This window comes from Raphanus sativus, chromosome 9 (genome assembly GCF_000801105.2).
Source record: "Raphanus sativus cultivar WK10039 chromosome 9, ASM80110v3, whole genome shotgun sequence".
Classification (NCBI taxonomy): Eukaryota; Viridiplantae; Streptophyta; class Magnoliopsida; order Brassicales; family Brassicaceae; genus Raphanus; species Raphanus sativus.
Window position 1 is genome coordinate 11,913,824 of NC_079519.1, and position 27,367 is coordinate 11,941,190.

Sequence of the window (27,367 nt, forward strand, 5' to 3'; positions counted from 1 at the left end):
AAAAAAAACAAAAATTGAACCAAACCAAACAAAAAATAAAATTAAACTGAAATATTCCCGAGCGCGGGTTAAAATCTAGTTACTCATTAATATATGTGTTACTAACTAAAAGACTATGATAATAAATTATTATTTTATGTGATATATTCAAAATAATTCTTACATATTAATTATAAAAATAGATTTATAATTAATCATAATTCTTACATATTAACTATAATTTTTTGAAAATTTCTTTGTACACATATTTATTATTTATTATATAGAAATAAATCTTAAAAATCACTTAATATTATCTTTTCAATTATATAAAATTTTAAAAATTATTTGACTAATATTTGGTTATATAATTTATGTTTTCAACTTTATATTTTAAAAACAAATTCAGATAACAACACAACATACATATAGGAATTATATTTATATTTAAAATATTTTTAGATTTTGGATAAATATTACTATTATTAATTTTAATCAATTATCTAATTAAATAAATTAATTTTCGTTTTTATTTTTAGCTTAATTATATATTTTATTCATTAAGTATAATATCGACATTAACCACTCTAACTTTTTAACGTGAGAGTTCCCTCGCGAAAAATCACTTCGCAAATAAATAGATTTTAGAATTTGAAATTATGGAAGATTGGGTAGAGGATGGCCAGCTCTAGGCAGAGGATGCTTTTGGCTGAAGTTGAGAGGTTGCTTAACCGAGTGTCTCATCCATTGGAAGAGGGTAAACGGCATCGTTTTGTTCGGACGTAGCTTAGTGGGATGGGTAAGTCAACGGAAAAGTCTTCAGACCAATTAGTCTTTAACTCTCGTTTGGTAACAGTTTGGTTAAAAGCAGAGAAACAACCCAAAGTCTCTCTAATTCAATGCGATAAAAAAAAAAAAAGAAGAAGAGTCAAAAGACACAGAGATCCGACCATCGGAGCAAAGACGAAGAACATATGGTTCGTGTCTTTTTTCTCTTTCCTATACGATTTTAGTTGATTTGATTTCTCATCGTCAAAATTATGTTGATTGATTCAGATGTCGGAGGGAGGAGCACCGTCGAAATACGTGAAGTTGACGAAGGAGCAAGCTCCGGTCGATGAGGTTAATCCCGGCGAACTCAATCAACCCATTCAGGTTCCCCATGTATGTCTCCCTCTCTCTCTCTCTACTGATCTGATCTTTCTTAAAAGGTTTTCTGAAGAACTGTCACCTGATTACCGTTATATTTCTTGGATTCGATTTTTTTTAATGATCGAGAATGTTTCTGTCGGATTACGCGCTCGATTAGTGTTGTTGTGTCTGGATCTGTGAAATCGTGTTGTCATCTCTGATTCTCCGCAAAAATACATGTTCCCCAGCTAGCTGTTCAGAAATGCAACGAGTGTGGCCAAGCTCTACCTGAGAATTTTGAAGCTCCTGCAGATGAGCCATGGACTACTGGAATATTCGGGTGCACTGAGGACATGAGTAGCTGTAAGTTCTCATTTTTCTTTTTTTTTTTTAATTTGTATAAAAAAACATCATCAAGTGATTAGTGTCGTTTCTTGGAGAACATAGTAGCTTACTTCCGTTGTCTTAAAACTGTTAATTACACAGTTTGGCAGGGACTCTTTTGCCCAAGTGTTCTCTTCGGACGTGTCTATGAAACTCTGAGTGACGAAGAAACCTCGTGGACCAAGGCATGTATTTGCCACTCGATTGTAGTTGAAGGCGGTCTAACAGTTGCATCCATTGCTGCTTGTGCTCCCGGTATCGATCCGCATACAACATTTCTTATGTGGGAAGGCTTGCTGTTCGTTTGGTGGATGTGTGGGATTTACACCGGTAACGTCAGGCAAACTCTACAGAGGAAATATCATCTCCAGGTAATAAAGTCACCAACTTTTTGTAACATCTTAATCTGGCTTTATATAGAACATAGAATCGATTGATACATGTCAAAATAATTCGAAAAAATATGTGTTTTTGATTAAACAGAACTCTCCATGTGACCCATGTATGGTGCATTGTTGCCTACATTTCTGTGCGGTTTGTCAAGAGCACCGTGAGATGAAGAACCGTCTTTCAGACAACTTTGTGATGCCCATGACTGTGGTTAACCCGCCACCGGTTCAAGAGATGACTGCCTCTAATGACTCCGTCCCTGTTTCACGTCATGGCTCTGGGCTCGAGATGCGGCCATTGTAGAGACTCAATGTTTCAACCAGATTTCAAGGTCCTGTTTTGTTCTGTTTTGTAATGGATTTATGAGGAATGGATTATATGTAAACCGACTTGGTTTGTTTAATATTCATACAATCATGATCCTTATCGCAAAATTAAATTATTCTTTTTCAGAGAATAGTTTATTAGTATTTAAACTATATATCTGATTTGAAATATTCTACTTACGTAGCTTGTTATCTTTGTTTTGGGTAAACATAAACGAAATTACCTAAGATTTTTGTATTTTTTTTTCGTTAAACGTTTTACATCATTTCTTATAAATTTCTTATTCATTTAATATAATGAAATAAGCAAAAATATTCTTATATAAGTAACGATAACGACGAAAGTAGGTAGGCAAGGTCTTGGCGCTGAATTTTTCTGTTAGATACAAGATGATCGGAAGAGATGCTGGTTCGACTGCCGACGGTGTCTTACGTTCGTCACGACTTACTCCATGTCGACGAAATGGTGTAGTTGACTCCGGAAAGAGAGATGTTTTCTACGGTGAGGATGACGCCGCAGATTTGATGTTTAGAGAAGACGAACTGGAACAAGACACGGTGATGAGAGCTTATAGAAGTGACGAAGCCATGAGATCTCTCCAAGATACGAGAAGACTAAGAAGTAGAAGTTTCTTTTCTTGTGAATGTTTCGACTTTCTCAAACTTGTTTTCTCTAGAAATCGCAACTAATAACCCCTCACACTGTCACACACGTCTTTTGTAAATCTTTTTTGATTTTTCAATGAAGAGCCAAAATGAAAAAAATAAAATATTTGAAATTGCTACTAGGAAAATAGTTTTATTGTTACAATTATACATAACAAAACATTGCAATACATAAGAGTTTCTACAAATATGTTTTTATCAATTACAACAAAGTAAATATAAAGAGTTTTGTCTACTACATCAACATCTTTAAGGGCACATCTTTAATCGCATTATCTCTTCTTGAAGAATTTGCTACCTCTCTTTCCAATTCCAGCACCTTGGAGTTTCGATGAGAGATGAGACCTTGTGTCTGGTCCCCACGTCAGTTCTTTGAGAAGGGAGAACAATGACGAGAGCGCCGGTGAAATCTCGCTGTCTTTTATGTTCTTACATGACACTACTCTCATGCTCTCCAGCTCTTCCCACCGCAGAACCACTGACTCTAAACCGCCTGTTGTTAGGACCGAGCATCCTTCCAAAGACAAAAACCTCACCCTCCTGCAAGAAAAAAAAAAAGAATGATCATCATAAGACATCGAGGAGGAGAGTTCTTTAGATTTTTTTTTCTTAAACGCTGATTTATTATGATATTACAATTATTAGGAATATTACATAAACGATTCGACAACCGACAATACTAACTGTCTTATGAAGATCTACACCTAACTGCATCATCTGAACCGTCCTATGAAGATTCACGCCTGACCAGATTTACTTGCACCATGTTCTTTAGATTTATGGATCACAGATTCACAAAAAACAAATCAAAGCAATGTTCTTCACAATCTCTTATATTAACCATATTATGTGCAACATCACTACCAAGTTCTAAGTTTTAATGGTCTAATTAAAGCTAAACTACATGTTCTTATCTCAAAGAAGCTGCTTTTGACTCCTTAAGCAGATATGAAAAGAGAGCAATAGAATAACACTGTCCTCTGGTCTGTAAAGTAATCATTTTATCAACAGCAGCCCATGAACTTAAATAGAAGAAGGGAAAACATTTGTAAAATTGGTACCTGAAAGCTTTAGCCAAACTGAAACAATCATCATCAAGTCCCCAGCAATCCTGAATATGAACAGTCGTTGCTCCATCACACACCTTAAACAACGCTCTCACCCCGTCTCTATCACTCAGACAACACCTCTCGAGTTGCAAACTCTCCAGAGCCGGACAAGAACCCAGCAACTCCTCGGGTCCAGGACTCCCATCCATCTTTCCGCAAGACGATATCCTCAGCGTCTTTAAACTCTCAAAGCAAGAAAGCGCACCCACCCAACCATCATCCATCCTATGGTCACAAACACTAAGCTCTTCAAGCAACTCACAGCATTGCCCAATGGCTCTAATCCCATCAAACCCACCTTCACAACCACTAAGCTCAAGCCTCGCAAGCCTCTTACACCCTTGAGCTAATATCGTTAAACCGATATCAGAAACAGAAGAAGCATACAACCCGTCTACGCTCCCCACAAGCTTCAAGACTCTCAGATTCTCGCAAGCAGCGATACCACGCAAGAGATTGTCATTGCACTTGCGCAATTCAAGCTCTTGCAGATCAGAACACTGCTCAGCAAAACCTAACAAACCCATTTCAGTAGCGTTAGTCACTACGAGTTTGAGTAAGTCGCAGTTTCCTCTTCCTAACACCCTAAGCCCTCTATCAATCAGTTCACTCTGTAACAGATTCTTCTCAACGAAGTCCCGATTGGAAGAAACACGAAACGAGATCGATTTGTGGGAAAGCAAGATAGGTGAGTATCGCGAGGGGTAGACACAGGCGTTGGACAGATCGAGATTGGTGAGGTTGGGGAATCTCGAGAGGAGCTTCCCTGACAAGAGGAAGTCAAGATCGAGGAGTTTGATGGTCCGTACCCGTCGTCCCTGGAGATTCAGCCAGCGTTTGCAGACTAAGGAAACGGCGTCGTTTCGGGATTCGGGGAGCTTGTGGAGGATTTTGAGGAGGAGGGAATCGGGTAAGGAGAGGGTTCGATCGATGTTGATGTTGATGTCGGTGGTGGAAGTGGTTTGGGGTTTTGAGATGGATCTTGGGGATTGATGAGAAGACTGCTGCATCATCACGGCGGAGACGACTTGCTTGAAGGACGTTGTCGAGTGGTTGAGCCATGAGGTGGTCCAGCTGCTCGACCGTCTCCTTCTCGGAAGAGGCGATTTGGGACTCGTCGGATTCTTCTCGCGTAACGACATCGTTTTTGGGAACGTCATCTGCTTTTCAGGTTGTAATGACTACTCTCTCTCTCTCTCTGCTTCTTCGTTTTTCAGTTAGTGGCGATTTTTCTCTCTTAGATTCTAACGGATACTTCGAAAGAGATGTTTGAGAGAGAACGAAGGCTAGAGAGAGAAGGAGAGGTATTTCGAATTTTTTTCCGCATAAAATAAAAATAAAATTACAATAAAAAACTAAGATTCCGAATAGTAACCTTTTTGATGCATTGAACAATGATTTTGGATTTGGTAATATAAGCAATGTGGATTTAGACTCCGAATGATACACAAGATTGAGTGGTAATGAATATACCGATTAGATACCGTGTTGAGTTGTATCTCTCTACCAATCATGTTTGTAACTTTATTTTTGTAAGTTATGTACAACAAATTTCTATTAAATTTTACCAATTATGCTTTAGCTTTATTTTTAAACTTTTTTTTTCGCAACACTTTTTTTTTAAATTTACTGCAAAAAAAGCTAAAACAAATTTTTTTCTTATGTATTTTAGACAAAATTATACGTCTTTGTTTTATATGATGTATAAACTGTAAAATGGAAAAATTATCTATAATATCAATGAGAATTGCTGTTAAAAAAAAGAAAAAACTATCTATAATATCAAATAAATTAGATAATCATAGTAAAAACATCTATAAATATTTTAATTTAGTTCTGTATGTTTTAAAAATTAGTGAAATATTTTAAATAATATAAATATTATTTACATATCACATCTCAAAATAACAGTAAACTTTGATAATTTATAAAAATCATTAATGTAAATTATCTTAGTAGATAAAAATAACTATTTTATATACATAACATATTTTATTTTGAAATATCTACAGCATATAACTTACAGCTACAACAAATTTAACTACAGCAAAAGTCTTTGCAGAAAAATATACAGTAACAACTCTACAGCCACGACCAACTTACCTACAGCTAAATTTTTTCAGACACAGTCGAACCAATCACCATTGTGATATAGTTAAAGTATGGTTTTATTAACTGTAGAATATTTTGTCCAAAAAAAAAATTAACTTAGAATATTACCGGTCATAAAAAATAAAAACAATACATAGTAAAATGTGAATGGTAACAAAAACAAAATGCGCTACGGAACTAATAATAGAATTATAAAAATATTATAAACAGTGCAGGATACAAATTAAATTTAAATGTATACTCCCTTTGTTTTAAAATAATACATATTATAGGATTTTTACACATATTAAGAAAACATATTAAAATATAGTTATTACTGCATAGTTTTTTGTAATTTTATGTTTCCTATACTTTTAAACCAATAAAGATTTCAAGAAATGTAATTAATGTTTTTGAAAACCACAATTTTTAATTATTAGTTGACAAAAAGTACATTGAAAACATAAAAAATACACCTTTTTGAAACAAAATTTTTTCCTAGAACATTGATCTTATTGAAACGGAGGGAGTATTTAATATAGAAGAATAATTATTACTAATAAATATATAAAATTTTAATTTCTTCTTATGACACAGCATAGACAACATAATATCAAAAATTTAAAATTTTCCATAACATATTTGCAATATTATTCCTTTAATAAGCTATATATTCTTCATCTACTGCATTTTTAGTGTATAATGTTTCTGTGTCATCTAAATCGTTCTCTGAGTATGTGTTGTATATTCACGTCTCTATCACTACTTCGGCAAAATTTGCATCTGCAAATTTTAAAACTTGGATAAAATAGTGAAGTCTCATTGCACTACAAGAAAACAGCACTTTGGCGAGGAAAATTAACGAGGAAATATAATCCTCGTAACTTTACGACGATTTTACGAGGAAATTAAAAAGAAAGAAGTAAACCTCGTTATTTCCTCGTAAAATAACGAAGACAATATTTCGTCGTAAAACCAACGTAACTTTACGTGGTCTTAACGAGAAAATACACTTTCCTCGTAAAGACCACGTAAAGCTTGCATTATCTTTACGAGGAAAAGAGGAAATATACATTCCTCGTTAAATCAACGTAAGATTATGTCACCTTTACGAGGAAATGATATACGTGAACTTAACGAGGAATTTTGAAGCACGTTTTTTTTTGGCTACCTACCTATTCCTCGCAAATTCATCGCAAAACTTCAACTACTAGATTCGAAAATTTTCTATAAATATGGAAGTTTTAACATCATTTTAAACACACCAACAAGAAAAAAAAAAAACGTGAAAGGAAAAAAATGTCAGGCTCCGGGAATGTCTACGAGTTGCGGAGGTGGATGTATATGCATAGAGATGCTAACGGGAGAGTGACGAAAGAATACATTGCGGGACTGGAGACATTTATGCATCAAGCATATTCCACACCGCTCGCCCTAGAAAGCGGTAAGATGTTTTGTCCATGTCGGAAATGCAACAATTCGAAATTGGCAAATCGTGAAAATGTTTGGAAGCATTTAATAAATAGAGGTTTCACGCCAAATTACTATAGCAATAATGACAAAACATTATTATACCAAACTAATCTTCATCTTCTTCGTCACTTCGATTTTCTTGCATGTTTCCCATATGTTGAACATATGTTTTGATCTAGGTTTTTCGAATATTTTGTACAGATTCAAAATTGTTAAACCTATCCCGGGTGATTGTGGTTGTTGGGTACCCAGCGAAGTTCCTTTTGTTGCAGTATCTTAAACTTTATGATTATTACCCAAGGAAAATCCATATTGAATATTAGTTGGATTCGTTCCCCTGATTTTCCATTTCAAGGATTTGGTCTTTAACATCCACCCCGAGTGTTGAATACTTGGTGGTGTATTACATTAAATATTTGTCTGTGTACCCCACTTATGAACATTTGGTGGTGTGTCCCATTATTAAGCATTCAGCGGTGTGTCCTATTGTTTTGCAGTTGGTGGTGCCCCCCCCCCCCTGGCATTGTTGTGCATTTGGCGGTACTTCTCCATTGTTAAGAATTTGATGGTGTTTCCAACTGTTGTGCATTTCGTGGTGTAACCCACTGTTGAGTATTTGGCGATGTCCCCTATTTTTGAGAATTTGACAGTGTTTTCTATTGTTGAAAACCAGACTGTACAGTCCAATGTTGTGGATTTGGTGGTATGCTTTACTGTTATGCACTTGATAGTGTGCCCTACTGTTGTACATTTGACAGTGTTCTCCACTGTTGAAAACCGGGACCCATACTAAATTAACTTTGACCGCCAGAATTGTTGCCCACAGAAGATGGACTCCGAGATGAAAGTCTTCCAAAATGTTGATTTTGATTCGATTGGCCCAAACTCAGCTGTTTTAGAATATTTTCGTTGTTTCACAAAATTCTAGTCATAGCTTCAAGCAATTGTGGCTTATCCTTGTCAGTGCGTGCTTGCAGCTATATCAATGAAATACTTACACCAAAACTTTAACTCTTAGAGTGTATTAAGACATTTCCAATAAAAATTAGTATATTTTTGAACTTGTACACCAAAGAATAACGTTCCGCCTTGTTTTATTCATCATAATCATCTTGGTGAAAAGCATGAGAAAGAAGTTGTTGTAAACTTTGTCGTTGAAAATCTTTAAAACCACTAAGAGTACCATTAACCCAGGTGCTTAATGAGTTGCTTAATGGGTTATTTAATGATTTGGATTTAAAAGAAAAATGAAAATGAAGTAATTACACAAGAACGGTGCTTAATTAAGCGTCTTCTGAAGTGGTGCTTAAAGACACGTGTTGTTTTGTTTCCCCTTCATCTTCTGCTTTTCTTTTTCGCTTCTCTTTCTGTATTTTCCTCATGATTCAGCATGACCTCGAGTTCGCTCCTTACGAACGGAATCAGACAGACCCATCTCTCAAATTTCATCGGCATCAAAAGTATTCCTCCTTTGTTGTCATCCACAATCCAAAACCCAATCTGCTTGATTCTCCTCCACTAATCACAACCAACAATTCTAATTTTCAGAAACTTCCTGTCAAGGTTTCTCCTTAAAATCCAATTAGAGATTCAATTAGTTTTAGGTTTTGTTGTTTACACTCTTCAAAACATTCACCTGTTTATGACCACCACCAAGTGTTTGATGAAATTCCCCAGTGAACCAAAAGTTTAACAATTTTTTTAAACACCTCAAAATAAACAACTTACATTGGAGGATAAAAATTTAGAGGTTTCTTGATTTGAATTCTTAAGACATACTCCCTCCGTTTCATAATACTTGATGTTTTACTCTAGTGCACAAATATTAAGAAAACTATATTTCTTTAATAAAAGTATTTTAAAGATATAATTTTAAAATCAATTAACCAATAACAAAAAGAGTGTAAAACCTAATTGGTTGAACATTTTCTAATAAAATTAAAGTAACTTTAAAATCTCAAAACTTCATCTAATTTGAAGCAAAATTATCTTTCTAAAACATTAACTATTATGAAACGGAGAGAGTAATTATTACTAAAAAATGAATAAGTATTCCATTAGAAGTGCTAAGGTTAACGATGCTCTAATTGTGTTTTGTATTGTTGGCTCAAAGATTTCCTCGTGAACCACTTTCAGCATTAGTTCCCGAGCTTCCACGTGGTATATGCAAAGTACTCCCTCGTCTGTATATTTTACATATTTTAATTTCCTTTATAATCTAACTGATATGTTACTATAGCATGCATGAAATAACTCAATAGCAAGAACAAAGGTTATCAGACCAAACACTCTGTAAATTAACTTATATATCCAGTCAGACAGATCCATGTTGCTGTCGGGTATAGAGATAGCCTAATTTCAGGTTTCGGACTACACACCCGTAAACGAAGGCATTTTTAGCTGCCTTCTATTGATGTTTCAATATTCTACAATTTAACTCCTAAATAATACACCAACTAATCAACACATCTTACACAGCTTACAACTCATCGCTCCTGGGTTGTAACTTGTAAGTCATACCCTTCGTTTTCCCCATCTTTTTCCCGTGTCTAAACCTACAAGCCTCGAGGAGTACTGTGCCGGTGATGGACCTTCTATACCCACAGACTCTGGAATGTCCAGACTCGCTTGCATCCCGTATGTTACTTCACACTGTTCTTGTGCATCCTCCACCCTATCCATTTCTAACCTAGCTTTCTCCACCTGTAAGCAGAATTGTGTCAACCTCAAAGATCTAAACAACAGATAAAAGAGAGAATCATTTGGTTCTTCACTTACTAGTTCAATGTGATGGATGGATCCACGCGCTTCAGCTAGTCTACTCTGCATCTCATCCCATTTCTTCTTCCTGTGTTCTTCGTTCTCCATCTCGCTCCCTTTTTCACCCAACTGCTGATACAGAGCTGCGGTAACAAAACCAAAATCTTGTGGTCAGATATTTGGATCTTTAAAACTCAATTCTGTTTCCAAAAAAAATAACACTAATAATAATAATAATAATAATAATAAAAAACCTGTGAAGCTGGATAGAACCCATAGCTGAGTAGGGATATCAGAGAGTTTCTTTGCAAGTGTAAGAGAGGAACGAAGGATCTCTCTGGCTTGTACCGTGTCGTGTAAGGAAAGAGCCAGATTTCCCAGGAGTGTCAAATACTGTGAAACTAGCTGCAGGTTACTCATATGAGTATGCGCTATCTGCAAACCCTTGGCAAGCCGGTTTCTGCATTTTCATATCATCATACCATTACATTTAAAGCATAAATCTTTATCTTAGTGAACTGAGAAGGGAGCACATACCTTGCTTCCTGTAGATCTTGTTGCTTCATCAAAAGGAGACCATAAGCAAAGAGAATACTAGCTTCTTCTCGCACACCAGATAGTGAATTCGTTATTCCATAGAGTGGTCCAATCAAATCAAGTGCCTAAAGACAAAGCAGAAGGGGGTGTAAGCAGCCTTCTTCAGCAGCTCACGGCTATAAAGCAAAGCAAGTATAAACATCAAAATGTCACACCTTTGATGATGAGTCAGCATCTCCTATTGTAAGGTAAGAAACAGCTGCAAAAGCTTGACACGTAGCTTGCAACGATTTACTCTCTGTCAACTGAAATTACATTTTGCATATAATAAATAAATCACTATCAGTAGCATAAAGTCAAATATGTTGGTTCAATATTTTAACTAGGCACAGACATGAGGTTAAGAAAACTTTACCTTAGAAGCTTGGATAGAATGGAAAGCAGCTTCACCATAGCAACCGACGGAGTGACTGTATTGCCCCCTGAGCATCTCAATCACACACTCAGACGCTTGCAAGATCGTTGGAAATCGAGTAAACAAATTTTTCATCTCAACCAGAGCCTGCACCATCAAATATTTATTGTTAATATGACCTAAGTGAAAGGGGTAAATAGAAGCGATGATTTTACCTCTTGTGCGTCGACGTATTCAGACCTTGTAAGTTCCAAGGCCACTTTATTCTCAAGGAACTGCATCTGTAGCATTAGATATATCCCAGACATCCAGATAGCTGTGTGCCGTAAATCAGCTTCTGCAGAGAAAAAAAAAAACGAATGTGAGCTTCAACATTAAGAACCGTTGCTTCGACCAAGATTCAAATTTCAATAGAGTTGTAGTATTAAACCTCTAACTTCGTCAGTAATTCCAAGCTTGATCAGTTCGTCTGCATAAAAATAAAGCAAACACAGAATGAATGTCATGCCATTATATGAAATCCCCTAAGCTTCTTAGTTGGTTCCTAAGAAGCAGAAATGGTTTTCTGGTGATTTTAGTGAGATAAAAAAAAAAGAAGAATTTATAGAATTATAACCTTGAATGATGAGCATTCCAGAGTCAATACGTTTTGAACACTCTTTAAAGAGTCCTTTGGGACGTCCGGATATGACAACCATAAGATGGACCAAAGCATAGATGGCACTTTTCGGTAGCCACTCTCCATCGATCGGAGATTGTGAAAGCAGTAGCCTCTCCGTCCACGCACGGTCCATATTGCCAAAGAACGCAGGCTCCAGAGAGTTAGCAGTGGTAGTAGAAGATTGAGACAATGCATTTACACGATCCTGGAGCTGAGACTGTCTGTCGGAGAGTGCTGCTCTTTCCCTGTAGGGAAGGTCGTTACGAGAGAGACTATGACTCAACGAACTGAGCTCATCCTGAAGCTGCTGAACCTCCTGGGTTTTGTGGGAGTGAGCATTCATGGCTTGGTCTAAGCGGTCGACGTGATGCTGAGCGTTCTTGTAGTCACAGAGCCTGAGGCGGTAGAAAACATGAAGCATCTCGTTGTAGAAGAACAAACCGGGGCATCTTTCAGTCTACAAAATGACAGGAGTAATCAATCAGCTGACGGAATAGACAAAACCAAATGAAACAGAAGCATTACCTTGTCTGAAGAAACGGTCTGCCAGATGTCATCACATCTCTGAACAGCCTTTTCCACTGAATAATCATCGGTCCATTGCATGATATGAACGTGAAGCATAGATGCAGTGAAGAACATCTGATTACAGAAACCCACAAAACATTAATAACAGAGAATCATCTGAAGAGAGAGAGAGAGAGTGTGTCTAGTCAACCAAGCGAGGACGGCTTAGTGGTCTTGAGGGAGCTTCGGCCCCAATACGGACCCTGAATCCCGCTGGCCACTGGGGGTAAAAATTAAAATCTGGGTTACTCCAGATTCCGGTGACCGGCCGATAATGTAGGCTGATATGGACACTCACCGCTAGTCTGTTCATTCAAAAAAAAAAAAAAGAGTGTCTAGTCTAACCTGGAGCTCAGGGAAACAGATGTGAGAAGCGGAGAGAAAGCCAGACTCGAGAGCGGAGAGGGAAGAAGGGAAATCAGCTTGGATAATGAAGGTGTTAGCGAGCTGAGAGTTGAAATTACAAGACCAGAGGTAAGCAGAGAGATCCTGAGGGACAGAGGAAGCGAGCTCGAGAGCCTTGAGGAGGAGGTTGCGCTGAGGAGGGAAGGAAGCGAGGAGGTGGTAACAGTGGCTGAGCAAGCTGAAAGTCCGGAACTTGAGATCGAAGGAGGAAGGGATGGATTTGAGGAGGAGGAGAGAGCGCTCGAGATGGGACTTGGCGTGGTTGACGTTGTGAGAGTAACGGAGGAGGAGAGCTGAGACGCGGAGTCGTGTCTTGACTTCGACGAGAGGAAGGAACGAGATTTGGGACTGGCAGATGGCTTCTAAGCACTTTATTGTTTTGCCGATGTCGCCAAGCTTCTCGTGGTGATCCGCTAGTCCCCACAGACCTTCCGCCACCGCAGCACCTTCCATACTCTTTTACAATCTCTGTTTACTTGTGGAATCGAAACCCAGGAAGATCCGATTTTTTGACTGGAGATCGGAGACGGTGGAACGAACACCAAGCCTTGACCTTTTTCTTTTCTCGGCGAAGAAGATGTCGAAAGTTCTCTCTCTCTCTCTCAGATCCGACCCGGTGTAATGATATCCAGGCCCGTTAATTTTGCTTCGTTCCATAATTAGCTAGGCCCAGGGTTTAATTTTTTGTAAATTTCTACGTCAGTTTCCTTTTGGGGGTAAATCACTTCCTTTTTTATTTTTTTACACCGAAATTGATTAATACACACTTTTTTTTTGTGCAACGATTAATACACAATTTCTCATGTCAAAAAAAAAGTACGTTTCCTAGACGAGGTCGTACCTGCATATATCTGAACATTTGATTTTTATTTATTTTATTTTTGGTAAAATGTTAAATAATTTGATTTTAATTTTAATTCTTTTATATCTAAATATTTGATTTTAATTCTTTTTATCTTTTTTTTGTCAACTAATTCTTTTGTTTTTTGTAAACTAACTAATTCTTTTTTATGAAAAGAAACAATAATGGAATCAAAGTTTTGGGTTTTGCTCATAATAAAAATCTTTAAGGCTTATTGGACTAAATTATTTCTAGCTTGTTAAATAAACCTATTTTAATGCAAATTGAGTTAGATTTAGTTGAACAACAATAAAAGTTACAAAGAATAAGAAAGATGTATATGAGAAACATCAATGCTTACGATAAACGAATTTAGTGTGAATATTAATATACTAGTTGATGTTCCACGCAGTGGCGGACCCAGGTTTGGTTTTAACCGGGGTCAAACCACTATGGGCTCGAACTCAAGATATTACGGGGGTCAGAGTACTACTAGAACCACTAATGCTGCAGAAACTTTACGTTTAATACATGCATTTCTAACATTTATCATATTTAAGGGATGTCAGCTGACACCCCATTTAACTTAGTGGGTCCGCCACTGGTTCAACGCCTTGTGCAGATTAATATTTATTTTTATAAAAATTAATAATTTAATTAGATATAATTTTTAAGTTATTATAAATTATAAAACTTCAATATACATATTCGTAATCACATTCATATTTATGTGATATAGATTTTGGATCATAATTTTTTATATAGTAATAATTAAATTAGAAATTTTGTATTTGAAATTAAACACATATTGTATATGGAATGAAAAGAGATAATGTAGCACTGAAGGTATTATTAAAAACACAACTATAAAACATCAACAAAATAATGATAGTTTAGAAATGTTCAATCTAGTAAAACCAAACAATTTAAAACCAAACTAAACATATATAGTGAAAATAGTCTGGATTTCCTAGTATCGTGTAAACCGAATGTATGTTATTTTTAAGAAATCACAGTACATTAAGCGATCAAAACGAATAAACCAAAGAAACAGATTAATTCAGATATAATAGTATACTTAATATAAATTTTATAATAATCTTTATCTATCAATATTTCCAATATAAATAAGAGAAACACGCTATGATATTAATCATTGAAATCATAAAAATTATGATGATATTATTGGTATGTATTTTTAATACCAATTGCTAATATTTATTAATTATTGAATGTCTTAAATATCATGATAATTATTATATATTAAATATATTTTTAAAACTAATACTACATATATCAGTAGAGTGTTTATTAATTATTTTAAATGTCATATATATACATCGTATTCCATATAAATACTTAGGTTTGTAATTTGTTTTGGCCACGAAAGTTAAATTTTTGTAAATCAAAAAGTTTTGTCTGATTATGAATACATCAGAGTGCATCAAATCAAATATATCAGTAGATTATTGATTTTCTCGCGTGTTAGTCGCGCTCCCCCCCCCCCTCTGGACTCTAGAGTAACTAGCCTTTAGTAGACTATAACGGACGTGTGTATTATAGTAGTGCACAGAGCTTTTATTGGCTACGACTGATTCATTTTCCCCTAAGCCTTAGAAGTTTACAAAACAGAACACGTGGCATCAAGCTAGTGTGCCATTTTTCCCCTTTTCTTTGTAGGCGAGCACAGACGAACAAATCACGCGGACGATCACCGTTGCGTAGGTTAGAGACAGTTTGAGGGCAAATATGTCCACTGTGCCCATCTTGCAGTGCAGGAAAACTCTCTCACGTGACATGCACACGCATATCACTCTCTCCTCTCTCTCTCTCTCTCTCTTTTCGGTATAAAAAGCACCCATCAGATTTTTAATTAATGCAACATTTCGAAACTTTTTTATTTTTGTTCCCGTTCGTCCTTCTTCTTCCTTCGCCATCCCCCAAAAAGATTTTATTTCTGGTGAGAGAAAAATCAAAATTTTCAGATCTTTATATATTTGCCGACTCGATTCTCAGTTGTCAGTTTTCTAAGTTTTCGCTGCTTAAATTTGTCTTTTTTTTTTCAGATAAAACGAAGGTGGAAGTAAATAAATTAAGAGGAGGATCATCGGGAGCAAAAATCATCATCATCATCTAGCGCGTGTACTTTCTTGTTGAGCTTTTTTTTTTTTTCTTTTTTCAAATAAATAGTCTCCAGCAAGCAACAACCGATTTTTTTTTTCAATGCAGGAAACGATGTTCGTGAAGAGGTATCCGTTGAGAGGATCTTCTTCCGCCGGCAAATACTCTTCGCCACCGCCGCCACAGACCGTCAACGGTAAGGACTGAAAAGTACCAAAAGTTTGCATCTGCTTCTTCTTATTCTTCTAATTTATTTCTCTGCAGTGGGTCACCTAAGAGTCGGATCTTATTACGAAATCGATCACTCTGTCCTCCCTCTGAGGTCGCCGGAACAACTTAAATCCGTCCGAATCGTCATGGTATCAAAAATACTACGCCGATTCCCCCCTCTGTTACTTTATTAATCTCTTCTTCTATTTTTGATGTTCCGTTTGGGGTTTAACTTTGCAGGTTAGCAAAATCACGGGAAGCCACGTGTCTCTCCGATACCCGAGCATGTACTCTATCAGATCCCATTTCGGTAGCAACAGGACGAACCGGACTAAACCAGAGAGGAGGAGGAGGAGGAGGAGTCTTCTTCCCGTTTTGGACGAGAGCCACGTGGTGTCGTCGGAGCTAGCCGCGGATTTGCTTTACAGGAGAATCGCACCTCACCAAGTTTCTATGAATAGAAACTCCTGGAGCTTCTGGGTCGACGACAATCTCTCTCGCGTTGAAGGAAAGTGCTTGTCTGAGCTGAAGTCGGGAGGGATGATCAAATGGGGGAAGAGAATGCGCGTGCGTTACCAGAGCCGCCACAAGGAATGTTCTAGATTCAAGGAGGAGGAAGAAGAAGAAACACAAGGCTCTGATTATTCAGACCAGCAAAAACGTAAGAGAAAGCTTGTTGAATCCAGACTCGCTGGGAAGGAAACCCAGATCGTTGTTTACAAGAGGAGATCACCAAACCAGTTTATTGACAGATGGTCTATTGAGAGGTAAAAAAGATCATCTTTTGGATTTGCATTTTGTGGTTCTTCTGATTCTAGTTTTTGGAGTTTTGTGGTATTGGTAAGGTACAAACGAGCTGAGAAGAACATGTTGAAAGTGATGAAGGATAAAAATGCAGTTTTTGGCAACCCCATACTCAGGTCTGAGTTGAGGTTAGAAGCCAGGAAGCTTATCGGAGACACGGGTCTGTTGGATCATCTGCTTAAGCACATGCAAGGTAAGGTGGCTCCTGGAGGTCTTGATAGGTTCATGAGGAAACACAATGCCGATGGGGCTATGGAGTATTGGCTGGAGAGCTCTGATTTGGTTCACTTAAGGAAAGAAGCTGGAGTTGATGATCCTTTTTGGACACCTCCACCTGGTTGGAAGCTCGGTGACAGCCCTACTCAAGATCCTATCTGCGCTGGTCAATTCCGTGACATCAGAGCTGAATTGGTTTTCCTGAAAAGGTACCAAAAACTTCCCTCTCTCTTCTTTTGATTCTCTTATTGTAACTCATCATGTCCTGTCTTGGTCTTGAGAAGAGAATTGGAGAAACTCGCTTCAAAGAAGGACGAGGAGCTTGCTATCATGACTACACCTAATTCATGTGTTACAACTCAGAACGTGGACCAAGACAATATGATGCCTCTAGCAAAGGTAAGAGCCCAACTAATCTCTATCTTGTGATAGTCTTTAATTTGATGCTAACATCTGTGCTGCCTCATGTCAGGAGATCTATGCCGATCTGCTGAAGAAGAAATACAAAATCGAGGACCAGCTAGTGATAATTGCCGAAACCTTGCATAAAATGGAGGTATATCTCCTTACTAAATTATGGAATACAAGCACTCCTCTTGCTAGTTATAGCTCAACAATTACTTTAACGTAAAGTTTTCTAAATTTTGCTATGATGTAGTAACTATTAAGTAGTCAGAAGAGATAAACCTCTAATATGTAGCAGATGCAAGGAAACTAGGAAGCTCCCTTCGAGAATACAAATGATTCTGTTACAACTTTGGTGATAATGAATAATGATGAAACATTTGTGTGTTTAATGGATACAAAATAATATTGCAGGAAGATATGGGATGGCTTCAGAAAACAGTGGATGAGAATTGTCCTAGAAAGCCAGACTCAATAGAGACGCCTTTGCTACTAGAGGATTCACCAATGATGAAGACACCAGAGGAAGTGAACAACGAGACAGAGTTCCCTCAAAAAGGCAGGAGATCACCACTTTCACTTATAAACAACACTGGTTTCAGAATCTGCAGGCCTGTGGCGAGTTTCTCATGGCCCAACCTGCCTGCTCTTGCTGCTGCTACTGATACTGATGAGATTGCTTCTTTGCCAAGTCCCAACCGACCATCTCGTTCTTCCACTACTTGTCCAGTCAAGCCATTTGCAGCTAAGCGTCCTCTCTTCTTGCCTTTTCCCTTCACCGCCACTCCACCTGATCAAGCTCCCTTGAATCTCTTCAGCCTCTAAAGCAACTGCAAGTAAGCTCTGTTTTGGTTTAGAGTACGGAAATGAGAAAAAGGTTTATTATTATTATTATATTATTCTTATGGAAATAATTGTAAAATTTTGAAAATTTCCCCTCTTTAATTTAGAGATTTCATATCTCTGTTTAAGTGTATTTAGAGGGGGTATAACTTGACTCGGCTTATCATAGAAACATACATTGGATACTGGGATCAGATGGTTCTTTATCACTGAACTATTTTTTTTATCAACGGTACGTTAAGTATTATATATACGTATTCAGTTCTTGAGGCGTTTAATTTCAAATCCATTTTATGCAAAATTGGCTGTGATAAACTTGTATGTATCTACCACGCAGAGAATTTTGTGGTAATTAACTGGTCCAGGCTAGTCCGGTTTTCTGGATAATACGGTCCCCTTTAAATTCAGCCGCCATGTTTTAAAGATATTTTATTCGAAATCGTGAAGAAAAATCTCATAAATGTATTTTTCTCTCGAAATGTAAATCCACAGTATACATCAATCAAATATATACGAGTAAGAATGGTTGAGTTAAGACCAACTCGTGTATATGTTAGGACCTAATAACTTAGGGTAAACGATCTATTTTTCCACAAGAAGTATCTTATAGTAACAAATACACACAAAGTTTTACCTCGTCTTAATTCTACATATTTTAAGTTATTCTATCTATTTTCTCTAATTCATAATTTTCACCTTCGTGCTCTACACCACGTCAATCTAGTCTTCTCGAGACCTTCTCTATACATTGCTTCCATCGCTGCAGGCCCCAAACTCCGAGGACTGATCTACGTTACGGGAAAGCTCCAGCCTTGCATCGTCTTCCCCTGATATAGGGTGATTGACAATGGTGCAAGTGCAATCAGTCTCTAATTTTTGCCCTAGTGTTAAGAGTTTCGTCGAAAAATTACCTCATTCTTTCTGTTCAGATTTGTGGACGGACGACACAAAAATCACTTGATTCTTCTAGTGCTTGCTACGACTGTAATAACGAAGAGTGCCTGATAATTTTTTCAAGTTCTCTACTTCCCGAAACATACTGCTGGCGAGCCTTCAGGTGTCTGAGCTACTGGCCTTACCGTCGACGGCACCGCTTCGTTGGAGGAGAAGCAAATTCTGTACGGGGCTTTCTAAAGTGGATTTGGTTTGGTTTTGTTGGCCCATGTATAAGTGTAGCCCAATAAGATTCAAAACTCCATTTTGTTATTTCTGAGTGTGTTTTTGGTTCGTAGAATTTAGCCACAGACTTGCAACATATCAACAAGCAGTTTGGTCCTGGCTCATTGCATTAGTGTATAACTGGTGTTGATGTGTCCAGTATACTTATATTTAAAAAAAAAAAGAATAATAAACTTTCAAGATGAATGTGGTGGCATGGAATTGTCAAGGAGTAGGAGCCGATCTGACAAAGGAACATCTTGATGAATTGTATCATTGTTTCTCACCGAGATTTCTGTTTCTGTCAGAGACAAAAAACAATCGTCATATTCTGCAAAATTTGCAAGTGTCTTATGGTTATGACCAAGTTTATACCGTTGAGCCTCGTGGACGAAGCGGTGGTCTAGCACTTTTTTATATGGATGATCCTTCGGTTACAATCTTGTATGCGGATGCGCACATGATTGATATTGAAACGAGACTTGAAGGACATGCAATTTTTATGACATTTGTGTACGGTGACCCTGTGGTTAGACATCGGGATCTAGTTTGGGAACGATTGTCACGCATGAATACAAACCGAAGCGAAGCATGGTTCATGATTGGAGATTTCAACGAGATAACTGGAAACCATGAGAAGAGGGGAGGACGACGTCGTTTAGAGAGCTCTTTCCTCCCTTTCCGAATCATGTTAGAAAATTGTGGAATGCTTGACTTTCCATATAAGGGAAACTCCTTCTCGTGGGTGGGAAAAAGACGATCCGGAAAAGTTAAATGCAAATTAGACAGAGCAGTCGCAAATGAAGAATGGCACACTTTATTTACCCATACTGTTGTGGAATTCTTACAACTATGGGAATCAGACCATAGACCGGTCCTAGCACGGATCCAATCTAGTGTGAGGAGGACAAGAAAGAGTTTCAGATTTGACAAGAGGTGGATAGGAAAACAAGGTTTCAAAGAAGCGGTAATCTCAGGATGGGGAAAGTTTGATGAAGTTCCAATTCGGAATTTTCATCAAAAAGTTACCTCATGTCGAAATCAAATTAGCTCATGGAGAAAACAGAATCCTACTAATTCCGCCACACTGATTGAAGATTTAAAAGCAAGAATAGACAGAGCACAAGAGGATGATAATGCTACTACAGAAGATTTGGAGGCTCTGAGAAGACAACTAATCTCAGCTTTTAAAGAGGAAAACTCTTATTGGGAACAAAAGAGTCGAGATCAGTGGCAAAAGGATGGAGACAGAAACACTAAATTCCATCATGCTTTAACCAAACAACGGAGAGCCCATAACCGGATTATTAGTATCAAAGACAAGCATGGAAAGTTGGTAGAAAGTGAGATCGGAGTGGAGACGTGGCTGTTCAATACTTTCGGGACCTTTTCTCGACTTCATCGCCGACAGAGTTAGATACCCCTCTCCGCTATATTTCTGAGAAGGTCACTCAAGCTGACAATAGGCTACTCTTAGAGGTACCGTCAGAGCAAGAAATCAGAAGAGCCCTATTTGATATAAACCCTGATAAAGCACCTGGACCAGATGGTATGACTAGCAAGCTTTTTCAGAGATTCTGGCAGGAGATGCGCCAAGATATCATAAGACTGGTGCGTGATTTTTTCACGACGGGCAAGTTTGACCCGTTGTTGAATCAGACAAACATATGCCTCATCCCCAAGAAAAAGAAGCCGAGAGACATGACGGAATTCAGACCCATTAGTCTCTGCAATGTTAGCTACAAGATTATATCTAAGCTTCTATGCAAGAGACTTAAGAGGGTCATCCCGAATTTGATCTCGGAGACACAATCTGCTTTTGTGGCAAAACGATTGATTACAGACAATATTTTGATAGCACAAGAAAATTTCCACGCGCTACGGACGAACCAAAGATGTAGGGAGGACTTCATGGCTATTAAAACAGACATGAGTAAAGCATATGATAGGGTGGAATGGAATTTTCTGGCAGCATTGATGATAAAGATGGGATTTGATGAAAGACTAGTTGACCTCATTATGTGTTGTGTCACTTCGGTCTCATATCAAGTCCTTATCAATGGACAACCAAGAGGACGTATCCAACCGAGGAGAGGGTTGAGACAAGGAGACCCGCTGTCCCCGTTCCTCTTTATCCTCTGTACCGAGGCTTTGATCTCGCTGCTGAACGGAGCGGAAGCAGAACATAAGATAATAGGACTCCGTGTAGCGAGGGCGAGCCCGCGAGTTACACATTTACTTTTTGCGGACGATAGTCTCTTCTTCTGTAAGGCGGATGTTAGCCAATGCAAGGAGATCATAGACACCCTATATACGTATGGGAAAGCATCAGGACAAAGGCTAAATGCATCCAAATCCTCGATATTTTTCGGAAATAAAGTACCATCTTCACTAAAACAAGACATAAAAGAGGTCATTGGTTTTTCTACAGAAGGAGGCATGGGAATGTATCTCGGGTTACCAGAACAAATTTGCGGCTCAAAGATGAAAGTTTTTTCCTTTGTACAAGACCGGCTTAATGGACGAGTTAACACATGGTCATCTAGACTTCTGTCCAAAGGAGGCAAAGAAGTACAAATCAAATCAGTGGCCCAAGCGGTCCCAACTTATGTGATGTCATGTTATCTACTTCCACAAGGCATTACGGATAAATTAAAGAGCACCACTTCGAACTTCTGGTGGAGTTCAAAACAAAATAGCAGAGGCTTGCATTGGATAGCATGGGATAAGATCTGTACCCCGAAAGATTCGGGAGGACTAGGTTTTCTTGATCTCCATGACTTCAACATAGCACTTCTTGCAAAACAATTATGGAGGCTAATACATTATCCGAACTCACTGTTAGCACGGGTTCTGAAGGGACGATACTATAATCATACCTCTCCTTTAGAAGATCGGAAGACATACTCCCCATCATATGGATGGCGTAGTATTATGGCAGCACGGCCTCTGCTTAAGTTAGGCCTACGGAAGACGATTGGCACCGGTCGCGAAACGAGGGTATGGAGTGAACCATGGATCCCTGACTCCGTGGCCCGACCACCTAGACCGGCGGATCACATCGTATATAGATTACCCCAACTCCTTGTTCAATCCTTTATTAGGTATGATACCAAGGAGTGGGACATACCGCTCTTACGGGAATTCTTCCATCCAGAGGACATCCCCCTTATCCTTGGACTGAAACCTTCTCAGTCGTCAGTTCCAGATGGATATGTGTGGAATCATACAAAGTCAGGAGTATATACGGTCAAGACGGGTTACGAAGTACTCTGTTCGAACAAGCTCAGTCTTATGGATGAGCGGGTTCTTGAACCAAGCATCACGAGTCTCCAGAAACATGTATGGAAGACGAAGGCCCCGAGTAAAATGAAACACTTTTTATGGCAGGCTATCTCGGGATGCGTGGCGACGGCAGAAAGCCTCACCTATAGACACCTGGGCAACGATAGGAGCTGTCCTAGATGTGCCGACCCAGTGGAGTCGATTAACCATCTTCTCTTTGAATGCCCCCCAGCGCTACAAGTCTGGGCCTTATCGGACTATCCGTCCCTTCCGGGTTACTTCCCGAGTACATCGATATACCAAAACATGAATTTTCTGTTTTGGGAAAGAAAAGAAGTGGCTCCGCTGAGACCACAATTCGATACCTTCCCATGGATCTGTTGGTACATTTGGAAGGCAAGGAACGACAAGCTCTTTAATGGGAAAGTCGTTTCTCCGATGGACACTCTACAACATGCAACTCTAGAAGCAGAGTCGTGGAGAAAGGCGAACGAGAAGGAAGTATCAGAGGATGATCGTGATGAACCTACCTTAGTGGCGGTGGTGACAATACCCCGGTCCCCTTGGACACCTCAAATCCCTACTTGCCAAATCGATGCGTCATGGATCGATAATGGTATGGTAAGTGGATTAGGGTGGAGTCTTAAGGACCAAACGGGCTCGGAAATCTTTGGATTGCGGGCATGCTACAGAAGCCTATCAGCGCTACATGCGAAAATGGAAGGTCTGCTCTGGGCAACCTCATGCTTGAGAGATATGAGGATTCCCTCGATACAAATCGAGACGGACTGCTCGGACCTTGTGGACATGACCACAAATCCGACGGAGTGGCCTATTTTCTCGGCAGAGATAGAGATCTACCGGAAACTCCAAGAGGACTTCATGGATGTGAGACTTACTCATATTCCTCGAATCCGGAACGCTCGAGCCGACGCACTGGCGAAGGAAGCAAGGAGTAGAGGCCATATATTTTCCCATATAGATCAGACCCGATCAGACGGAGACACTCTACGGAGGGTCACCCGACCGACCACCACTTGATCTAAACAGATGGGCTGACGACAAAAAAAAAAAAAAAAAACATAAATCCACATAGACCCGGTTTTTTTATTGATTTAATGGTTTATAAACTAAACCAAAATGGAAACATTTAAACCAAAAAAAACTAACCAAATAAAAACCAATTTGTCCTTCTTTAGAACATCTCTAGAATATAAACTTTAGCAATTACAAACAGAGCTTAAAAAGCTGGGAAAAGAAAATAGAGACATCCAAAATAAATATAAATTGCCAAAGGAGCATTAGCATTGACTTTATTGCTCACCTTGCTCACCTAAGGACCATCAGTCTCAACACAGATATGCCACTGAGTTTGTTCTCCATGTCATGCTTTGAGATCGATCTCGGAATCATGCTCGTCACGTTTGTCCGTCGCGTCCCCTCCTCCGCCACTTATCGTCACCGAGTCACTCCCCGAGGAAGACCAAGAGATAGTGAGATTCATCATTCAAAGTAATGTGTTCTAGCTTTCGGAGGTATGCATCCATTGAAGGAAACGAAGGAGATATGCAAGTTAGAGAAAGCTTAGTGGTGTTTGAATGGTAAAAGAAGAGAAACCGAGGAAGAAGATGATGACGTGGCTTCTTGGTTTGAAACAAGTTATTAGGTTAGATTTAGTTAATTTTTGGTTTATTATTTGTAACACATATGTTTTTGGTTTAATTTGGTTATTGATTGGTTATTTTCTAAATTAAAAAATATTAAACCGATGTAAATCAGCTCTGTGTCGGTTTTAGTTTTCATCTGAAAGATTATGTGGTTTTACTGTTTGAAACTTTGAATTAGAGAGAAATATGTAGAATAACTTAAAATATGTGGAATTAAGACGAGGGTAAAACTTTGTGTGTATTTGTTACTATACGATACTTATGGTGGGGAAATAGGTCGTTTACCCAATAACTTATCATCAAACATAGCAAACAACATACTTCTTATTTAATCCTTTGTGGCATTCTTTCACTGGGAAAGCTCCATCGCTCCTAATACTACGAAAGATGGTCACTATCAAATGCAACCGCATTCGGTTTTTGGATAGAGATAATTTCTATGGTGATTTGACAATTCATATGTGGTTTCAACTATGGCGATTTAGTTCTTTCAGTAGTATTCAATTAACTTTTTTTACTAGAAGAGTATAGGGTTAACAACCACAGACTGTTCTCCTATGCCATGGATATGTCATTTGAGCTTTCGGTTACAGAATCATCAGGATAATCATACTGGAAATGAAAATTTATTTTATAAATAACGATGAAGTCCCCTATTTTTGTTTTAATATACTTGATTGGGTCAATACATGCGCTACCATCGTTACTTTAGATGTTTATTTTTGAAATATTTCTTTGACCCGATCAACAAAAGATGAAGTGTCATTTTATAATTTAGAAGACACTAGACATTTGTAACTACGAAATTCCAAGTCCACTTATAGAGAGAAACCCTCCAAAAATAAGCGTATACAACTTGGCATAGAGAGCACATGTACAGTTTTCTTCTCTAAAAGGTGAAAGAATATATTGCTTTGTGTTCACTACATGGCTGTGTGAGTATGACTTATGCAGAGTGAAATATATTTAGAAAATACTCCCTAAAACACTTTATGATTTTGGATTTACAGTCCAAGACACTTTCTACTTGAGAGACATATTTTTAGTGTTTTTGTCCATCATATCCTACTTCAACTCAAAAATTACCTTTTCTTTTGTTCCTTTAAGTCTGCACGCATCTGTCGTTCTCTAAACTGAATCAAGAATATTATCCCTAATTGACATCAACCTAAACAAACCTTCTTCTCTCCTCTCTTCATCCTGTCTTCATCATCCAAAAGCTTCTTTCCGAAACATCTCTTTTCCATTTTATTGAGATTTGAGGAAGAAGGAATTCCGAGAAATACAAATCTTTATGTAATGGAGATTTGAGGAAGGAGATATTGAAAAATTGAGAGACTAATGGTGGAGGATTGGCGAAATGGGTTTCAAGAGGTGAGGAATTTGAAGCCTCTGTTCGTGACGATCTATGCGATGGTAATCATCCGTGTTCTCGTCTCTTCCTTTGATGTCTTCTTCATCATTTACTCTCCCATGAATGGCTCCACCTTCTCTCTTCTCCTCCTTTTTCCAATAACATCTTTCTTTTTCTCCGTCTATATATTTTCTCTGTTAGAAAAGCTGGGATCTTTTTGTTGTTATGAGCTTGATCTCAAAATTATTTTAATCAATTCTCGTTTTTGTTTTGCTGATTTTTTAGTGTTGTTGTGGATTTCAAAATCCAGATCTGCAAAGTTCGATTTCAAAATCCAGATCTGCAAAAGATGTGGACGGGTAGCGTGTGGATGGGGGTTGCGTGGATAGGTGGTGTGTGGATAACTGGAGCGTGGATGGTTGAATAGATCTCTGGTGACTAGTGGGTGGCTTCTAGTGGTGTCTTGTTTGGTGAAGTTGTTGCAAGTGAGCCGTCCACATACAATGTTTTTCTTCTATGTTATTGATTTGATACCCATATTCCGCTCTTATTGATTCAGTTAAGAGGTGATGTAAAATATGTTCCTTTTTTCTTGTGCTTCTTGTTTCGTTGGTTCTTGTTGTACGGATATAATGAATGATCGTCGCAAATTATTGATTTATTAATGTAATTTGTTTTTGCTAATCAACAAAAATAGTTTCATCAATCTATTGATAGTATATCTATGATATCCACGACTAATCCAACCACAATTTGTATATCTACAATTCATTGGTTCAAACAATATCACTCATACTATTTAAACAATATAATTTATAGAAGATGTAGATATAAAAGATATGTACGTTAAAATCGTTTGTCCACAACTTGCTTTGTCCACAAACGAAAACATTTATATATCTATGTCCACAAATATTCATATATATATACATATATATATCCATGTCCACAAAAATCTCTTCCTTCTCATTAAGGGCAAAATTGTCAAAGAATCACATAGGTCCCACAAAAATGTGTCAAATGTGAGAAGTGTCTTTTATTGTAAAGAAAAGACAAAAAGTATCTGTAGATCCTAAATCCGCACTAAGTATTTGATAGTGTTTGTGATGTAAACTGGAAAATGAAAAGGATGTGGGCAACAATATCCTTAGAACACAACGATGTAACTGAAAATCGGTTGAAAAAAAATAAACTTTTATTGATTAAGGAGATCGATTACAATAAACAAGAAGGGATCGAAAACTACAAGAGAAGTCGATAAAAGAATAGATCTAAAGCTATATCAAGTGAGATCGAAGTGTATTGTGTGCTCTCTCTAAGATTTTTCACCTATCCTTCTACTTGACATCTCCTCTTCTTTTATAGCTTCTTTGCTCCTTAGCCTTCGCAACCTCTCCTTCGATCTCGGGATCCCTGAAGACTTCATCTCGAGCTCGCTGATTCGCCGTGGGCTTCTCTCTTCGCGGACCATGTCTCTAATCTCGGCCCGTTAAGAGGATTGACCAAAATTGGGACCAACATTTGTCCCCCAGTCTTTGTGGCCCATTTAGGAAGCCGAAAAGGCGAAAG

At 38.0% G+C, this 27,367-nt stretch overlaps 4 protein-coding genes and 1 long non-coding RNA gene across 8 annotated transcripts; 3 read left to right on the forward strand and 2 right to left on the reverse strand.

The window, feature by feature from the left end:
• Positions 1-797: 797 nt before the first annotated feature.
• On the forward strand, positions 798-2,341 carry LOC108823897 (cell number regulator 6). Its single transcript, XM_018597205.2, has 5 exons — positions 798-956; positions 1,036-1,143; positions 1,359-1,473; positions 1,597-1,865; positions 1,978-2,341. The coding sequence occupies exons 1-5, from the start codon at positions 954-956 to the stop codon at positions 2,185-2,187; spliced, it is 705 nt and encodes a 234-aa protein (XP_018452707.1). The 5' UTR covers positions 798-953; the 3' UTR covers positions 2,188-2,341.
• Positions 2,342-2,966: 625 nt separating this feature from the next.
• Positions 2,967-5,354, reverse strand: LOC108824418 (F-box protein At5g51380). The gene is made up of 2 exons (XM_018597842.2): positions 3,938-5,354; positions 2,967-3,416 (listed from the first exon to the last, which is right to left on the reverse strand). Exons 1-2 carry the CDS (start codon positions 5,143-5,145, stop codon positions 3,149-3,151), a joined length of 1,476 nt encoding a protein of 491 aa, XP_018453344.1. The 5' UTR covers positions 5,146-5,354; the 3' UTR covers positions 2,967-3,148.
• Positions 5,355-9,822: 4,468 nt separating this feature from the next.
• LOC108823988 (sister chromatid cohesion protein SCC4) lies at positions 9,823-13,513 on the reverse strand. 2 transcript variants are annotated; one of them, XM_056994621.1, is made up of 12 exons: positions 12,835-13,513; positions 12,641-12,709; positions 12,448-12,564; positions 11,878-12,379; positions 11,692-11,730; positions 11,477-11,598; positions 11,262-11,408; positions 11,062-11,151; positions 10,847-10,971; positions 10,564-10,769; positions 10,328-10,452; positions 9,823-10,252 (listed from the first exon to the last, which is right to left on the reverse strand). In XM_056994621.1, exons 1-12 carry the CDS (start codon positions 13,345-13,347, stop codon positions 10,064-10,066), a joined length of 2,244 nt encoding a protein of 747 aa, XP_056850601.1. In that variant the 5' UTR covers positions 13,348-13,513; the 3' UTR covers positions 9,823-10,063. The 2 variants fall into 2 exon arrangements, with proteins under 2 accessions (XP_056850601.1, XP_018452812.2); XM_018597310.2 differs by lacking the exon at positions 12,641-12,709 and having other exon boundaries at positions 12,835-13,512.
• Positions 13,514-15,556: 2,043 nt separating this feature from the next.
• LOC108825752 (protein DYAD) lies at positions 15,557-18,585 on the forward strand. 3 transcript variants are annotated; one of them, XM_056995202.1, is made up of 9 exons: positions 15,557-15,695; positions 15,802-15,887; positions 15,965-16,052; positions 16,121-16,215; positions 16,307-16,833; positions 16,912-17,295; positions 17,371-17,485; positions 17,559-17,642; positions 17,906-18,585. In XM_056995202.1, the coding sequence occupies exons 3-9, from the start codon at positions 15,971-15,973 to the stop codon at positions 18,314-18,316; spliced, it is 1,698 nt and encodes a 565-aa protein (XP_056851182.1). In that variant the 5' UTR covers positions 15,557-15,695; positions 15,802-15,887; positions 15,965-15,970; the 3' UTR covers positions 18,317-18,585. The 3 variants fall into 3 exon arrangements, with proteins under 3 accessions (XP_056851182.1, XP_018454606.2, XP_018454604.2); XM_018599104.2 differs by having other exon boundaries at positions 15,802-15,875; XM_018599102.2 differs by lacking the exons at positions 15,557-15,695; positions 15,802-15,887 and having other exon boundaries at positions 15,959-16,052.
• Positions 18,586-25,562: 6,977 nt separating this feature from the next.
• LOC108826754 (uncharacterized) lies at positions 25,563-26,500 on the forward strand. Its single transcript, XR_001945531.2, has 2 exons — positions 25,563-25,860; positions 26,109-26,500. It is a non-coding gene; the product is annotated as an uncharacterized LOC108826754 (long non-coding RNA).
• The last annotated feature ends 867 nt before the right edge of the window (positions 26,501-27,367 follow it).

Coding starts and splice junctions, on each gene's coding strand:
- LOC108824418 (XM_018597842.2), bottom strand. CDS start 5,145: ATGACGTTCCCAAAAACGATGTCGTTACGCGAGAAGAATCCGACGAGT. Junction 3,417..3,937: donor AGTTTGGCTAAAGCTTTCAG/GTACCAATTTTA, acceptor TTTTTCTTGCAG/GAGGGTGAGGTTTTTGTCTT.
- LOC108823897 (XM_018597205.2), top strand. Junction 1,144..1,358: donor AACCCATTCAGGTTCCCCAT/GTATGTCTCCCT, acceptor CATGTTCCCCAG/CTAGCTGTTCAGAAATGCAA. Junction 1,474..1,596: donor CACTGAGGACATGAGTAGCT/GTAAGTTCTCAT, acceptor TTAATTACACAG/TTTGGCAGGGACTCTTTTGC.
- LOC108823988 (XM_056994621.1), bottom strand. CDS start 13,347: ATGGAAGGTGCTGCGGTGGCGGAAGGTCTGTGGGGACTAGCGGATCAC. Junction 12,565..12,640: donor CACTAAGCCGTCCTCGCTTG/GTTGACTAGACA, acceptor TTCTGTAATCAG/ATGTTCTTCACTGCATCTAT. Junction 10,253..10,327: donor CCATCCATCACATTGAACTA/GTAAGTGAAGAA, acceptor TTCTGCTTACAG/GTGGAGAAAGCTAGGTTAGA.
- LOC108825752 (XM_018599102.2), top strand. CDS start 15,959: ATGCAGGAAACGATGTTCGTGAAGAGGTATCCGTTGAGAGGATCTTCT. Junction 16,216..16,306: donor AATCCGTCCGAATCGTCATG/GTATCAAAAATA, acceptor TTAACTTTGCAG/GTTAGCAAAATCACGGGAAG. Junction 17,296..17,370: donor GAATTGGTTTTCCTGAAAAG/GTACCAAAAACT, acceptor GGTCTTGAGAAG/AGAATTGGAGAAACTCGCTT.